Source organism: Astatotilapia calliptera, chromosome 20, assembly GCF_964374335.1.
Source record: "Astatotilapia calliptera chromosome 20, fAstCal68.1, whole genome shotgun sequence".
Classification (NCBI taxonomy): Eukaryota; Metazoa; Chordata; class Actinopteri; order Cichliformes; family Cichlidae; genus Astatotilapia; species Astatotilapia calliptera.
In genome coordinates, this window is record NC_137441.1 from 8,546,872 (window position 1) to 8,563,959 (window position 17,088).

Sequence of the window (17,088 nt, forward strand, 5' to 3'; positions counted from 1 at the left end):
TTTAAATATATAATTTCTTTTAACACTCCACGTTGATTTCTGATCGACTTCACTATTCACTTTCTGTGATGGCAAGCTCCACAACTCACCACTAGTTGCTTCACTTTAGTTTACTCTGCAGTCAATACTTTAAATATATTTAACTTATTGTCCAATATATATTTTTTTTATTAAATGTATTTTTCTCCATCACACCTTCCAAGGTTTATATGGACTGCGCACATATCAACACTGCAGGGCCAAAGTTCTGTTTTATGGTATAGTACAGCAGCTTTCTTTGGCTGAGTTACCTGGGGGTTCTGTTTCTCCTTTCCAGTTGGCAAAAGGTTTGGCAAAGGGCTGGGGGATCTGAAATACCGCTGACAGCCTCATTGGACTAAACCACATGCTTCATTGCCTCGGGGGTGTTTGGAGTTTGTTTAATTGTTTTGTGTTAATTGGTTATATGGCAACCACTTTGTTTTCCCCTTGTCTTTCATATAATTTAGCTAAGCCAGTAAGTTCCCTTGCGTCATTTCAGGTGACCAGTTTTTCTTATCTTTGTTTGAGATTTTGTTAGTGGTTATTTTGAGTTTAGTTTATTGAGTTGTCCTCTTTTATTGGTCTGCCTATTTAAGGTTTTGGCTTTGTCAATTATTTTTCATATTTTTGGATAGATAAAATCCAATTTTTGAATTAAACACATGTGTCTTATGCCTTGGTCCCTGACAAGCAGTATAAGAAATAAGCGTAAGAAATAAGAACTTTTGAAGCACAAGTAGTTCTTTAATCACCTCAATTACCCTACAAAGAGACAAGATTTATTTATTTATTTTAAATAAATGATTGCTTTTCCGTGGACACGAATTATCACTTTTCCCCTACGTCTTTAGTGTCACTGAACACGCTTTGTGGGTTGCGTCACCATGATAACATGATGATTCCCAAGTTTAAAACAAAGATTTAAAACTTGGGAATTTGTTGAATTTTAATATTCTCTAAGCCCAAGGTAGCATAGTTTTTAATTCCTAAATTTAAACAAGCGACATATTTTTAATTCATTGCGTAGTCGAATTGATACAAGCCATGTGTGAACATCTGTGTATGAGTCTAAATCCACCGCCTCCAACCTCATCATATGGAATTTTTGACATCATTTGGAAAATATTATTTTTATGTCGATGGACACAGATAAGAGTGGATTGATGAAAAGTCCCTCATCTTGGGGGAAAAGGTCGTGATTATTTCCCGAAGTGCGCTGAACGGCTGGCCATCAGTGAAGTGCTAAAGAATTATTTTAAACTAATCTTTACATTGAAGAAAATCGTGTTATAAACTCTGCTTTTTATGTTAGAAACAGCCCATGTTTAATAGCAAGGTTACATATATTTCACTGAATATAATTTACACATTTATCCCAGCTGTAGATAAAGAAATACCATATTTTGAATTATTATTAGCTGTTTTTAATATTGCAAATTTGATTTGACATAGCAAACGATAATTGAAACTATCAGGATGAGTAATCACTGGCAAATCCCAACGAAAAACAACCAAAACATGATGTTAACACTTTCATTGACTTCAATATGTTCATATTTCCAGAAATGCCTCATGCAATACAGCTACTGGCTTTGACTGGCTTTGTTTGTTAATGTTTGTTCATGACCTTATGATATAAAATTAGCCTGAATTGTCATTACACCCATGATGGCATGGAAATTTGAGTATAGAGAAAAAAAACCTTTTAATTGTCACCTTTCTGATGATGAAATAAACAATGCGTAATTTTAAAATTTCCCTTGAACTCTGGCATACCTTAATCTGATGGAGCGTTTTCGCAGTTACCATAGTGACCATAGTAACCCAACATTCACAGCTATGAGAAATTTAGAATCAATCAGTTAGTCTAACCCCGCTAATTGGATGTCTTATCACCGTGGGAAGAAGCCGGAGTACCCTCAAAGAAAACACGCAAACTCTATATAAAAGGAACCCGACCTGAGTCGAACTCAGGAACTCACAAACACACACGGGAGTTCACGGTGCATTCACGTATCATGCGGCGCTAGGGTTAGAGAGCTAGCCATACAAAGAGAATAATTGATGTTAGTATTAGATTAATATATATATTTTTAGCGCTGTCAAGTTAGCTGTCAAGATAACTGAGATGTTTGAAAACAACTCCAAAAGGACCTATAAATCTCATGTGCTTGTGTTTTTGTCAGTGAAAAACATAAACTATGAACTATGATTAATAAGATAATTTACTAGTGTTTTACTGAATGACTAGCTAAATCAACTTAAAGACTTAATGAATAGGCCTACTGTACTCTTAAAATGAAATGTGCGTCTGGCATAACAACGGAAGCCTACGCTCCAGCGCGGTTCCTAAACGCACCAGAGGTGCCCCGGAAACGTTTTCCAGTATCCGTGTGTTTGTTGTTGTGAATGAAGTGTGAGCATGGACACCTTTGCAGTTCAGGCTTAGGTAGGTGATGACCTTAAATCGGTATATTTTTAAGTTTAAGAAATGGGTGGGCCTGTTTAGTATTACAGGTATCGTACAGTTTAGCATGAACGATTCAGGTTAGCCACAACGCTGCTAACATTAGCTAATTTAGATACAGGACACAAACAGCGTTCAAACACGGCTGAATTAGACAATACTCTTGTGTGTGAGATATTTTATTTTACTTTTTAGATTATCTACCCTATTTATGTTTTAGAAATGGATACCAGAGAATCGTCTTTCGGGTCTTTCCCCCTGTTAGCTTACAAACGCGAACTCTAAAGCTACGTCAAAGCTAGCATCAAAGCTGCAGGATGTTTTTGCAGATTCTCAGTAATCCAGGTCATTGTAGTAGCGCCTGCTTTTAGGACTACTGGACTTCTTCTTAGGTTTTTTAAGATGTTTCACCTCTCATCCGAATTCCTTCTCCAACTCTAAAAGTATGATGGGATATTAAGTCAGTGTTAAGTCAAAGAAACAACCTCAGATTTTAACCAAAAAGAAATAAAACAAGACTACCGTCTTGGAAAAGGAAAAACTCGAAAGAACCTTCTCCAAGCCTAACATCCTAACATTAGAGCACTTCAGACCCAGCAACAAAAATACAAAGACAAACTGGTTCCAATCCAACACCTTAACATGACCCCGGTGTCACTATTAACATGCGTTGGCGTTTCTCTTTAGGTTGATTTAACTGAATCCATGATGAACTTTGACGGTCTTGACCCTGGGATGGGTGAATACTCAGCCAGCCTTCATGGAACTCTAGATGCAGGCCTGGAACCCTCCATGGACCCACACCTAAACCCAAAACTACTCCAGGGTGTGGAGCTATACCCAGAGGGACAGGCTGTGACCGTCCCGGAGCCTGTACACCTGATGGAGGGGATCTTTTCTGAGCTGCACAGTGTAGTTTCAGAAGTTGGCATCCCTGTCACTGCAACACATTTTGACCTGCAGGAGGAAATGCTCTGGATGGGAAACCACAGAGTGAGAACCAGAATTATATTGGAGGACAGATCGTTTCGTCAGCCGTTACACTTTGTAATATTCCTTTTTTGTGTTCTTTTAAGGGTCATGTAACATCATTCTTTGGACCAACAATGGCACGCTACTCTTCTTTCCAAGTCCACGCAACCGATGACATCCGACATATTCAGAGTTTGGAAACAGGCGTGCTGGTCCTCTCTAAATGCAACCTGAGATGTTACACTCGTGGAGGTCTCGTCATGTTTGATTATCCGTAAGAGTTTACTTTTACATTGATTGTTGATATGTTGCACAATATTGGTGAGAAATTAGAGAAAATACAACATTAAGTGTCCTGGTGAAGTTTTCTGCAAAAATACAGAAGAAACACTGTCAGTAGATATTATTGTGAATCCTACCTATCTTAAATAGGGGTGTGTTTTTCCTCTATGTTTTTGTGCTCATAGTGATTGTATATGACATGGAGATATGAAAATATTTTTACGGTTATGGAATTAATGGCCATTTTTGGTGCTTTGCAGGATGGAGGAAGGAGCTGATATGCACAGCCTCCTCATGACTGATAACAACACGCTGCTCATGGGTGGATTGCAAAACTATGTGGCTGAAGTTGACCTGAATACAGTCCAAGAAACTCAAAAAGTAAGACATCAGGCTTGCATTTATCAAGCCTGATATAAGCATAGACCACTGGCACAACATAGCACTTCACAGCGAGTGTCTGACTGTCTGCTGTTTTGGTTGTACTTCCAGTTCACAGTGGAGGTACCTGGAGTGGCAATAATGCGTCAGACCAATCGTTTCTTCTTCTGTGGACACACTTCTGGCAAAGTAAGTCTCATATGATTATATCAGTTTTGAAAAAATATATTTGTTTGTTTTACATGACTCTCACATTTACCCTTCGTTCAAAACAGGTGACCCTTCGTGACTTGCGTACCTTTAAGATGGAGCATGAGTTTGACGCATTTTCTGGCAGCTTGTCAGACTTTGATGTTCACGGAAACCTTCTGGCTGCATGTGGATTCTCCAGCCGAGGCCTGAATGGGTTGGCATGTGACCGTTTCCTCATGGTGTATGACCTCCGCATGATGCGTGCTGTAACCCCCCTTCAGGTGCATGTGGATCCCCTCTTCTTGCGCTTCATTCCTACCTACACGTCACGGCTTGCAATCCTCTCACAGACAGGTATGAACTAAAGAGTCTAGTCAATTTTAGAGTTCTTTAGTCTGATTGCTTGTTAGTTTCCTTGGTTTGTTTGGTCAACATAAGTGAAATACCAAGAAATACCAAGACGAAATTTCGTCATTACAGTCAAATGTATTTTTTTCTCTTTGTAACTATGGTATCATAAGTGAAAAGGGGTTGAGTCTTTTTCCCACCTGGAGTATGTTGTCCAGCTCTTAGTGCTATAGAAGAGTGTGCTCATGACACAAGCAATGTACACAATTATTTTCATTTTAATGCTGTACAGTGAGGCCAGCAAGAGCTGTTGTGGCATTCCTGATGTGTTTGTTCCTCTTTCCAGCTGTTGCACAGGACCTCATGCAATGACTGTAGTTTTCTGGTCTTGTATGGTTTTAAGAGCTAAAGCAGAACACTTTGATGATAGGAGTCATCATTTAGTTTTTATATATTATCATTAGGAAAGTCAATAACAAAACTGACATCTGATAAGTAGTTTACCGCAGTCTCTTATGCTTCCAAAAACTGGTACATGTAGCCGGGCAACATGGTTATGTGGGGGTTAGCGCTAGTCCTGGGTATGAATCCGCCTTCTGGCCAGAGTTTGCATTCTCTGTGGCTCCCTCCTGCAGTTCAAAGACATGCAGTTAGTGGCATTAGGTTATCTGGTGATTCTCAGTTGACCATAGGTGTGAATGTGAGTGCAAATGGTTGTATGTCTCTCTGTGTTGGCCCTGCAACAGTCCGACAGCCTGTCATCCTATGATAGCTGGAATATGCTCCAGCCCCGCTGCCTCGTGATCCTGAATTGAAAGTGCAAGAGAGTGGATGGATGGTACATTTAGCTTCACTATAACCGCCTGTATTCTCTCTTTTTCCAGGTCAGTGCCAGTTCTGTGAGCCCACCGGCCTTGCCAACATGGCAGATATTTTTCACGTCAACACAGTGGGCCAGTTGCTCATGAGTTTTGACGTGTCAACAAGCAAACAAGCCTTAGCCTTTGGGGATTCAGGGGGATGTGTGCACCTTTGGTCCGATGCTCCAGAAGTTTCATTCAACGACTACTCACGGGAGACGGAATTTGCCCTGCCCTGCCTCGTGGACACACTGCCTCAGCTGGACTGGAATCACGACCTGCTGCCCCTCTCTCTGATCCCCATGCCGCTGACGAGCACTGAGCCTCTGCTGTCAGACTGGCCCACTGCCCTGGCTACACCCAGCCCCAGGTAACACAATTATTAACAGTATATACAAAACTGTTGTACTTAAATTAAAAACAAATAAGTCACCAAAAACTGAACTGAAACACACACTCTGGAAAGTAACTCGGATAGAAAACCAAACTGTTTTTGTCTTTAAAAGTTCATCGGGGTCACTATAGTTTATCTCAAACGAACTCCACATTACACTGTCACACTTCTCAAAATACAAAGAAATACATCAAAGGCAGAAAGTGGTTCCAAAAAATACACTATTGCCAAGACTTTAAGTTCCCAGCTGTTTTAGGAATTTATTTAGCCTCGGTGGAAAATTAAACTATAGGTTTATGACGTGTTTTTAAGAAATTTACATTTTCATCAGGAACCTGTGGGCTCGGGGCTGGATGCCACAGACAGAATAAGGAAGTTGGAAAGAATTGAGAGACAGAGTAAAGCATTGTTGACTTCAGTTTTTTAAGGATCGTTTTTCTTTACCAAAAAAAAAGAAGAAAAAAAGTTTTTAAACAGTGTGGAGAAATATCAAACATTTTCAAGCTTTTCTGAATTTATATGGTAAAACCAAACCAGGAAAGAGAAGCTGGATCAGTGGAGATGTACGATCTCATGCATGACATAACTGTTCATACCATAAACATATTACTTGACAATCTGGAAGTGGTTAATTTCTCTTCTCTGCAGTCATAGTTGATAACATTACCTATGAAAATGATGACATCTGTATTTGAAGCCATATATTACACACTTTATGTGAAGGGACAGAGACACGCCATATTTTATGACACTAATTAAAACATGTAAACTATGGCTTGAAATTGGTTGGATTTCGTGTTCAGATTTTGTAAAGTTTGTGATGCAGTTTTTTTTTTTTTTTTTTTTTTTTGAACGAATATATTAATTTACTCCTGTTTCACTATTAAAGGCACTTCAGAATGAGAAGCATGGCTTGTAGCTGCCCCTTCCCCCTTTTCCCCTTAACTGCTTTACAATCTAAAACGTGTGGGTTTTTTTTTTTTTGGTTTTTGTTTTTTTCTTCTTTTTTTTTTAAACAGACGAGCCCCTCCGGTGGACCCAGAAATCCTCCGCACTATGAAAACTGTTGGCTTCATTGGTTACGCAGCAAATCCTCGTACCCGCCCCAGGAACCAGGCATGTGAAGAACTTGGTTATGCTAATTTAAATGGGGAAAAAAGATTTTTAATTGTCCTTCTTCACAAAATCCTAACAATCTTTCTATTTTAAGGTTGAAAACCAGTTAAACACATGGTTTTTAACATAATTTAACATTTTTTTGTGGTCCCTGTTTTGGTTTCAGGTTCCTTATAAGATTAAAGATGTGGAGCCTGATTATGATAATTACAACCAGGTCCCTGAGTCACCAATAGGACGTGATGAAGAGCCACATCTTTACATGGTGCCCAAAAAGTATAGAAAGGTTGGACTTTATTTCATTCTCGTTCTCATATAGAGATGAGATTTATTGTTGACGTATCACAATCTATAAAGTTTTACTGTAAATTTAGATTTCCAAAACACGTGATGAAGATGTCTTTGTTCTGCTTCAGGTCACAATTAAATACTCTAAACTTGGATTGGAGGACTTTGACTTCAAACATTACAACAGGACCTTGTTTGCTGGCCTGGAGCCACACATTCCCAATGCCTACTGTAACTGCATGATCCAGGTAAGAGACTGAAGATTTACAATGTGTTTGGTAAAAATTTATTTTTTTGATATGAGACATCATCAAGAGTTGCTCTCTGGTTTTTTGTCTTAGGTGTTATATTTCCTGGAGCCGATTCGCTGCCTTGTTCAGAATCATTTGTGCCAGAAAGAGTTTTGTTTGGCCTGTGAGCTCGGCTTCCTCTTTCACATGTTAGATTTGTCACGAGGAGATCCATGTCAGGTAAGTTTTTTCATTCATTTCTCTGAAATAACGATTCAGCCTCTTGGGAAATACAGAACCCTTAAATTGAATCCTCATTTCTTTGCAACTGGACAATAATTTATTATGTAGCTTTCCCAAAGTACCATCTCCTATCATCTTCCTCAAGGCCAGTAACTTCCTCAGAGCATTTCGAACCATCCCTGAAGCCTCGGCGTTGGGCCTGATCCTCTCAGACTCGGACGAGCAAACGGGGAAGGCTAGGCTTGGTCGCTTAATCCAAAGTTGGAATCGTTTCATCCTCACCCAGCTTCACCAGGAGACACAGGAGCAGGAGGGTCCGCAAGCCTACAGAGGTGCTAGCAGCAGGTATAATACATCAGTCTGGATGTGTTCTAGGCTGCTTAGAGAAAGAGCCCTGGGTCTGTGGGTTTCCTCTGGAGCTGGTGTTTCTTCCATCCTTAACATGGTTACTTTACACTTCCCGTCACTGTGGCCTTGGCCAAAGCACACACATATGGGTGTTGTGCCTGGGGACCAATGCTTGGAAATAGTTCAATTGTTATGTTGTCATTATCCTTTGAGAAATTCTCTTTCTGAGTGTGGTGATTATTCGATAAAGACAACCACATCAAAAAAGGCATCACAATTACAGACATAATTACATACATCTAACAATTAAGTGACAGTAACATTACAAAACACCTCATATCACCTGGATTTATTTAACATCCAGTTTATTGTTACGTGAGACTGTATAAAAGATCAGACGAGTACCTTGACAGGAACTTGTACCTCTGTTGAGAGAAAGTGAATCATTTGCAGGATTCCTTACTCTTTCCCCACCGCTAGTCACTCACAGAGCAAAAACTGCTCTGAGTCTAGAAAGCCCTGCAGTCTTACTGAACATATTTCCAGTCTTATTAAGTTTGTTTATAAAAGTAGAAACCGTTTAAAAGATAACATCTGCGTAACAAATGTGACTGCTCTGTGTTTGTGTTGCAGTTGTCTTGGCTCCTCTGGTGAGTCTGTCATTGGAAAGCTGTTTGGTTGTGAAGTTGAGAACAGTAGTTTGTGTCGCTGTGGCAAAGAAACGGTCCGCTCCTCCCTCACGCTGCTCTTCACCATGCATTACCCCGAGCAGAACACTCAAGGTCAGTTTGAGAGCACTGAGGTGTGCATTTCACACTCATAATATCTCCTCTTTCTTACACGTGTATATATATATCATATGCTTACATTTAAAAATAATAATGATAATTTTATCTTATCAGTTTCCAATATATGTTTTTTTAATCCTGTATTTAGAAATTTAATTATCTTCCTCTGTATATCCTTTTCCAGAGCTACTATATTTTATTGTTCTGTATTTGTAGCTTTAAATATTTGAATGTCCTCCATTACAGATGGGTAGTTTTAATGTTGAGTGAGCAGTAGGCTATATCTGTTACCAGTATATTCATTTGACTCTGATATTTTTCAGAAAAAACAATAAAGGAGTATGACTTTGCTGAGATCCTGAAGAAAAGCATCTGCCTGGAGCAGAGCACTCAGGCATGGTGTGAAAACTGTGAGAAGTATCAGCCCACAGTGAGTTACAGCTTTTATTCACTCATATTGTCAATACATAACAGATTGTTAGCCATGCTGCAGAGTGATAGTGTGTTTGTGTTACACTGTAGGTGCAGACACGAAACATTCGATGTCTACCAGATGTTTTGGTGATAAACTGTGAGGTGAACAGTGCTAAAGAGGCTGAATTCTGGAAGGTTCAGGCCGAGGTAAGCGACATTGATTCTGTCATTAAAAAGATAAAAATTAAAACCAAGATGGTCTTCTTCAACTTGTTATTAATTACATGAATGTTTTTTATAGTATGCTTTCAATAAAGCCAAGCAGAAAGAGAAACCAGCAAAACCTAAAGAACCACCTCCCATGCCCACTGAGTGGTGCTTAGAGTAAGTAGAGTAAGACCCCTTTTCATTTTAAAGAAATAGTCACACACACACACACACACACACACACACACACACACACACACACACACACACACACACACAGCTGTACATTGGAAGGAGCACTTTGAGAAGCCTTAGGGGTGTCAAACATAAGGTTTGGAGGCCTTAGTTGGGCCAGAATGAGCTTGACAAAGACTCCAATCTGGTCCGGTAGACAACTTTGGAAAAATGAAGGTAGGTATAAATTATTGGACTTTTAACTGTGTTTGTTGTGTTATAGTTTTTCCTCCCGATAAAGACCTTCCCCTGTGTCCATTCATACTACACCAAAGTAGTGAGGATTGGATAAACAATTAAATGACAGAAAAGTTTCAGTAGGAAAAAAAGAAACATCAAATATGGGACAGTCTTTTGGCACTGAGCTATCAGATCTTTTTCTGTAATTTTCTACATTGATCATGGAGAAAAACTGAAATGTGCTGTTGAAATTGCACTTCTTTATCTTAAATTGTGATTAAATATGTTGTTGAACTTTACACTTTAAACTTTGTGCAGTGGGGAGGAGATTTGCGGTATGGAGGGCATCACCTTTGACACTCGCACAGAGGATCTGCGGCACATCTGGATCCCCGCCACTCTCAAGATGTCCATCAGCAAAAGTCAAGGACTAGAGATCAGCAGGTGGTCTGAGACCGAGGAGGTGAGGCCTTTAGAGCTTCTTGAGCTAACAATAATTTGAAATAATTTCAGTCTGTAATTTTCCTCCCTGTCCACTCACTGCAGTATCCCTGAGCAGTAAATCTGCTGGCCACACTTAGACATTGTTTTATTGAGCAACTTTGCTGCACTTTTTTCCCCATTACATTTAGTAAGACATCTTTATTCTTTCTTTGTTAAATTTATATCTCTTATTTTGTTTTACTGTACACACACACTTCATTATATTATATATTATGTAACTTTTTATATAGTTTTTTTACAACCCCTGACAAACTGACACCTTATTGATGAGAGAGGGATTTGCACATCCCTTTGATCCAGGGATCTGTTTCATGTTCCAAGGCTAACTGCTATCAGGGCAGGGATAAGAGACTAAGAGAGATGTAGAAAATCCACATTGCCGGGCACTGAGCGAGGCAAAACCTGTAAACAGATCTGCCCCTCTATGGACCCACCACATGCAGGGAGAGACGCTGGGCTCAGGTGCAGTGTGACCTGGGTATCAAGGTATCAAGAAAAGACAGGGGCTTGGATATGTTGACTCGAAGCATCACTGTCTGTTCATTGGGATGTGGAATGTTCCCTCACTGGTGTGGAAGAAACCTGAATTAGTGCAGATGTAGCTGGGGTGGGTATCTGCTTTGGGAAGCTCAGAATAGCATCCCTTTTTTTTGGTTCTGCGGGCTTCATCTGAGTGAGACTGTTAGCATGTACTGGTGTGGTTTGCAGTCAAGTTGGAAACAGCTGGTATAAGCACCTCCAAGTCACCTATGGTTATTACCAAAAGTGTTAGTTGAGGTGAATGGGTGTAGTCCGGGATGTCTCAGAAACCATTGAAAACATTATATATCTCATCTGGCCTGCTCTCCCATCTGGGGACTTCAGGAGTAACTGGAGAGTATTAGGGGAAAATCTCTGGAATAACCTGCTGCCATATTATTATTTTTTATATATAGCATTTAGCTATATTTTATTTCAATTTTTAGATAATTTTAAACCATTATTGTCTTTAACTTAAGAGTTTTAGATCTCTAACCCCTGTATTTATTTTACTTCATTTTTTTTTCTGTTCATTTGTGCTCCTTTCTGTTTTGGTTTTTTTTAAACAAAAACAGAAAGATTAGAGTTTGAGTTACTGAGATATTCTATTTTAACGGTTATTTATCTTAAATTGGGTGTACTGTTTTGGCTGCTGTAACAGCATGTGGTTAAAAAAAAAGTTTATCTTCTCTTTATCTCGTACTTTATCTGTTACTAGTTAAGTGCTGCTGAAGAGGCGGAGGGAGCTTCTCTGTATGACTTGGTGGTCACGGTGCCGCACATCCTGGATGCTCGCACGGGTGGTAATCTGGTTGCACACATTAAAGTGGGTGAGACCTACCATCAAAGAAAAGAGGTGCGTTAGTCTTAGATAAGAAATTGCAGTCTGAGATAAACTCACTTTGAAAAGTTACATTTTTAACATTTAAAATGATTTTATTATTTCAGGGAGTCACACACCAGCAGTGGTACCTTTTCAATGACTTCCTCATTGAACCGATTGATAAAGTAAGGATTTTACTGCTTATTTATTTTTGCTAATGTAAACGTGTGCAGTCACCTAAAGCTATTTATTATTTTATCTGTTGATTTATTGTTTTTGTTTTCAGACTGAGGCTGCACAGTTTGATGTGAGCTGGAAAGTGCCAGCCATTCTGTATTACGCTAAGAGAAACTACCACACCAAATACGACCTCCGCAGTAAGTTTCAGCATAATAAATCTGAAGGTTTTCTTTTTATTGATCTAACTGCTCATGCTCTGCTGTTTGCCTCAGTTAAAAATCCCATAGATGCTAGCGTGCTGCTCACAGAGGCGTCACTGGCTCGGAAGCAGAGGAAGACACATGCCACTTTTATCCCTCTCATGGTCAGTGAGATGCCGCAGGCTGGTGATCTGGTGGGGCTGGACGCTGAGTTTGTAACACTCAATCAGGTAACTCTAACCACAATACCACTGTGTGAATACATTACCCTGTAAAACACTTGTAACCACATTAATCGGGTTGTCGTTGCTTGCTTTACCGTATTAAAAGATCCTTCCTCTTCATTCCGCATACTTCTGCTTTGTGTGGCTTTGAATTTTTTTTCTGATTTTGGATGAATTTAATTCAAAACCCATTCAAGTTTTATCCACCCACTCCATTACAACATTCCCCATCTTAAAGGAGAACTATTCTAACCATAATGCACTGGTGTTAACTTGAAACTGAAAATAATATATTGTGTGGGATTTCAAAGGAGTGAAATTGCCAGATATTTGTCACATTGTTTTGTGGTTAGTGTAAACACTTTGATAATAAAGAGGAATCCATGGGATTAAACCACTTCTGCTTTTCCTGTAGCAGTGTGACTTCAAAGCGCAGTGTACTCTTTGAAGTTTTTGTTTGGAGTTGTTTACCTGCGAAAAGCTGACAATAAAGTCTACACAAATCTCCATGACATGGAAATTTACAGTGACCTGGAGACATCAGGCCCTTTTTAATCATGATCTGATTATGATTTGTATCGTCTTATGTTAAACCAAATAACTAAAAAAAAAATTGCTTCCAGGTTGAAATCTATAACACTAAATATTAAGTATTACCTGTAGCTGATGACCTGGTTATGAGGAAAAAGTGTTACAGAAAGAATAGGATTAGAAATGAGTTCATCAGAGGGGCTGCTCAGCCACGACAAAGTTAGACAGGCAAGACTGAGGTGGTTTGGACATGTGCAGAGGAGGGATGGTGGATATATTGGACAGCCTGGTGGAAAAGAGGAAGGCCACAGAGGTGGTTTATGGATGTAGTGAAGGAAGACATGGTGGGTGTTATGGGTAGGGTGAGATGGAGGTGACCCCTAAAGCCTGCCGATTGAAGAAGAAGGTGGGAAGACATAATCTTTCATGATAAAAAAATATTATAGACATTTACAGGGAGCTCTTTGTCACAACAGACTGGTCATAATGGTTAACTCGTGAAACTAATCCAGGTGTCCAGTTAATAAGGTTAGTAATCTGTGCTCTCCTAGGTTAGACTGTGTTAAATGGAATGCTTTTTACCCATAAGCAGTAAAAAGCTGATGTATTATTGTGAAAAGGTACTGGGTTCGAGTCCACTGACAACCTGGAGTCTTTCTAAAGTAATCTTGTTGTTATTAAACCCAACTCTTTAATGTGTGCGTCTGCAGGAAGAAGCAGAGCTACGCAGTGATGGCACCAAATCAACCATTAAGCCCAGTCAGATGTCTGTGGCCAGGATCACCTGTGTGAGGGGTCAGGGGCCCAACGAGGGGGTCCCCTTCATCGATGACTACATCTCCACTCAGGAGCAGGTGAGAAGCTGCAGAGAGTATGATTACATAATGTTTAAAGGATCCACCTGCTAACTGGTCAATTTGTTCTTCCAGGTGGTCGACTATTTGACACAATACTCTGGCATCAAACCTGGAGACCTGGATGCCAAAATATCGTCTAAGCATCTGACCACTCTGAAGTCAACCTACCTAAAGTTGCGCTTCCTCATTGACACAGGAGTTCGCTTTGTAGGTCACGGCCTACAGAAAGATTTTCGTGTCATCAACTTACTGGTATGTTGTTGCTATAAACTAGTGTGTATAATTTAGAGCTCAGTAAAGTCAAATTTAGTCATCTCACAACTTTTAGAGTGATTAGATGTGATTTTTAAGGTTTTTCTTTTGTTTTTTAAGGTTCCAAAAGATCAAGTTGTTGATACTGTCCATCTCTTCCATTTGCCCCGCAAGAGGATGATTTCTCTTAGATTTCTTGCCTGGTATTTTCTCGGTAAGTCAAGGTTAAAATATAGAGCTTACTGTAAAAACAAACAAATCAAAAAATGTACAAAAAACAAAGGTTAGTAGTTAACACATTTGGCGATGCCGTGGTGCAAGGGACCAGCTGACATTAGCATTTTCTACAAAAGCCCATGAGCCTTACCTGCAACTCACGTCTATGTACAGCATTAAAGTCTTTGCATTCAATGATCTTCAGACATACAGATGAATGCCTCAAAAAATAATCCTGTACTTTTTATTTAATTAAATTAACTAATTCAAATATGTGTGAGTTTTCCTTTAAATCTTGAAGTCTTAAACCAACCAATCAAAAAATTTATAAATTAATAAATAAAATCACAACTTCCAACATACACGCAGTGTAAAAAAATCCCAGATGGTAGCAGATTACAGTACACTGATGTATGAGTGTCGGAGACCTTTCTGTCAAGGTTATAGACACATTTCAAGCTGAAACACTTAAAAATGTATAAAGATAATCATTTTATTTCACTCGTTATCAATAAATGTAATTCTCTTCTGAAATCTGAAGATAACAGTTTACCTTAACTCATTTCTGATTGTTTTCTTCTTGATGTCCACAGACCTCAACATCCAGGGGGAAACCCATGACAGCATAGAGGATGCACGCACTGCCCTGCAGCTGTACAGGAAGTACCTGGAGCTGAGTCATGGCGGCGGGAATGATGAAGTGAGGAAGGTCCTTAAGGGACTCTATGAAAAAGGGCGCCAACTGGACTGGAAAGTCCCGGAATCGGACACAGGAGATGGTCAAGGTAGCCCAAAAAGTACGAGACTGCGCTGAAGTAGACGCAGACTGATTTTGACGTCGTGTGAGTTTAGATGACAGGGGTTAATGAGAGACATTGTGAATGGATTGAATGCACTCTCCTTCCTTCCACAGGTGCTGCTGTGTTTCCCTCTGTGATGGGGCTGTGAGCAACACCGTGACCGGGAGATTCTCTTGCTTATTTTCTTCAGATGTGTCACATTTTATACTCGTTTGCTTTGTGTACAGTTTTCATGCAGGTATGTCTGCATCTGTAAACAGACTGAGTCAGTGACTGATCATTTTTAGTCATGAATAAATTTGGGCTTTTTAGGTCAAAGGTTTTCAAAAAAATTGGTTTGTATTTTATCTTTTTGAAACATTAAATAAAAAAGATTTTTGTTGCTGTAAACGAACGCATCCTGAGCGTGTAAGATGCTTTTTTTATACCGGGAAGTGGGAAATGTACCGTAGTTTTCGGGTCATAAGCCGCTACTTGTGAACACTGCGGCTTATACTGACGTGCGGCTAATGCATTTTTTTTTTTTTTCATGTGGCCAAAAACATTTTGCCTGGTAACAGTAGACCAATAAAATTGATAAGTAGTGTATATATACGGTATATATTTTTACCGGTTGTTAAGAGATGTTTTAATGTTGTTTGTGCACTGTTTCGTAAAAAAACCATAAGCAACGTAATTTGTGTGTTACTGATACGTACGTATACTTAAAGGTAGCCGTGTTACAGGCGCTGTTCGAGGAAAAAAAGCATTTGCAGTATGTATTTTTGTATGTTACCATAACGTTTATGTTACCTTACGGATTAAATTAAACTTTAAAAATCCTCACATGTAATATTTCTGTGTAAATATCTTTTATTACAAGTGAATTAAAATCCGGTGCGGCCTGTACAAGTATGAAATTGATTTTCTTTCTAAAATTAGAGCATGCGGCTTTTAATCAGGTGCGCTCTGTAGTCCGGGAATTACGGTACATGAATACTTGTCAATCTTGATTAAAATCGAATAACCCAAACTCTGTGACTGTTCAGAGAAATCTATTTACATCTAACAATGACTTTAGTTTGGTCTTTTCCCTATCCTTCTGTGAAATCTGCTATCATTGTTAATTTTCCAGGTAACTTCTGGAAAATAATTTAAATGATTTCTTACAAATCTCAATGCAGAACTATTTTTTCTTTTCCTGTTTTAGTACAGTTTGTTCTGCTAAAGTATGAAAAAATGTATTCAAATGCAACTGTGACCAGAGAGCATTTCCAAACACAATGGATCACTGAAGTTAGTCAATACCAATAAGCTAAAACTACATTACATCACATCTGGCCCCTCCACCTTTTTGTCTGGATTTGTCAGAATTAGTTGTGATTTAAATAAAGTGAAGTTTCATTGCCTTTGTTCCCCCAATGCAGAAAAAAACAAAAAGGGTACCCTGTCTAGTTGGACTCCTTTTCAAGTTTCAGACGTGTGTTGTGTTAGCTGATCTACTACAGAAACATCTTCCCTCTAAACTTCTCGTTTTTTAAACAAACCAAGACCTGGAAGCATCAAATATTTTAACAGCAGTTACTGGAAAACTGATTTGTAGATTGTTTTTGCTGTTACATTAAATTCAATTCTATTTTATTTTTTCAGTGCCAAATCACAACAACAGTCGCCTCAAGGCGCTTTATGTTGTAAGGTAGACCCTATAGTAATGCATACAGAGAAAAACCCAACAATCATATGACCCCCTATGAGCTTTTCCAACAGTGGGAAGGAAAAGCTCCCTTTTAACAGGAAGAACCCTCTGGCAGAACCAGGCTCTTGACCGGTTGGGGGAGAGAGAGAAGAAAAACATGCTGTGGAAGAGAGCCAGAGATGAATAACAAGTGTGATTCAGTGCAAAGAGGTGTATAAACATGTAGTGAGTGAGAAAGGTGACTGAAAAAGAAATACTTGTGCATCATGGGAATCCCCCAGCAGCCTACATCTATTGCAGCATAACTATAGAAGGATTCAGGGTCACCTGGTCCAGCCCTAA

General features: G+C 39.2%; 1 protein-coding gene across 2 annotated transcripts; it reads left to right on the forward strand.

The window, feature by feature from the left end:
• The first annotated feature begins 2,315 nt into the window (after nucleotides 1–2,315).
• pan2 (poly(A) specific ribonuclease subunit PAN2) lies at nucleotides 2,316–15,903 on the forward strand. 2 transcript variants are annotated; one of them, XM_026153975.2, is made up of 26 exons: nucleotides 2,316–2,470; nucleotides 3,176–3,481; nucleotides 3,565–3,734; nucleotides 4,003–4,123; nucleotides 4,235–4,312; nucleotides 4,399–4,669; nucleotides 5,548–5,893; nucleotides 6,937–7,033; nucleotides 7,200–7,319; nucleotides 7,450–7,569; nucleotides 7,663–7,791; nucleotides 7,940–8,139; nucleotides 8,776–8,924; nucleotides 9,254–9,360; nucleotides 9,453–9,551; nucleotides 9,646–9,728; nucleotides 10,284–10,428; nucleotides 11,707–11,844; nucleotides 11,937–11,996; nucleotides 12,098–12,188; nucleotides 12,264–12,421; nucleotides 13,657–13,800; nucleotides 13,876–14,055; nucleotides 14,176–14,269; nucleotides 14,865–15,068; nucleotides 15,185–15,903. In XM_026153975.2, the coding sequence occupies exons 2-26, from the start codon at nucleotides 3,194–3,196 to the stop codon at nucleotides 15,217–15,219; spliced, it is 3,627 nt and encodes a 1,208-aa protein (XP_026009760.1). In that variant the 5' UTR covers nucleotides 2,316–2,470; nucleotides 3,176–3,193; the 3' UTR covers nucleotides 15,220–15,903. The 2 variants fall into 2 exon arrangements, with proteins under 2 accessions (XP_026009760.1, XP_026009761.1); XM_026153976.2 differs by having other exon boundaries at nucleotides 14,865–15,056.
• Nucleotides 15,904–17,088: the final 1,185 nt, after the last annotated feature.

Excerpts from the sequence above, each read along its gene's own strand:
- pan2 (XM_026153975.2), top strand. The coding sequence starts at position 3,194 with ATGATGAACTTTGACGGTCTTGACCCTGGGATGGGTGAATACTCAGCC. Across the intron at positions 9,361-9,452 it reads GTGAGAAGTATCAGCCCACA|GTGCAGACACGAAACATTCG; the intron begins GTGAGTTACAGC and ends GTTACACTGTAG. Across the intron at positions 11,845-11,936 it reads CCTACCATCAAAGAAAAGAG|GGAGTCACACACCAGCAGTG; the intron begins GTGCGTTAGTCT and ends TTATTATTTCAG.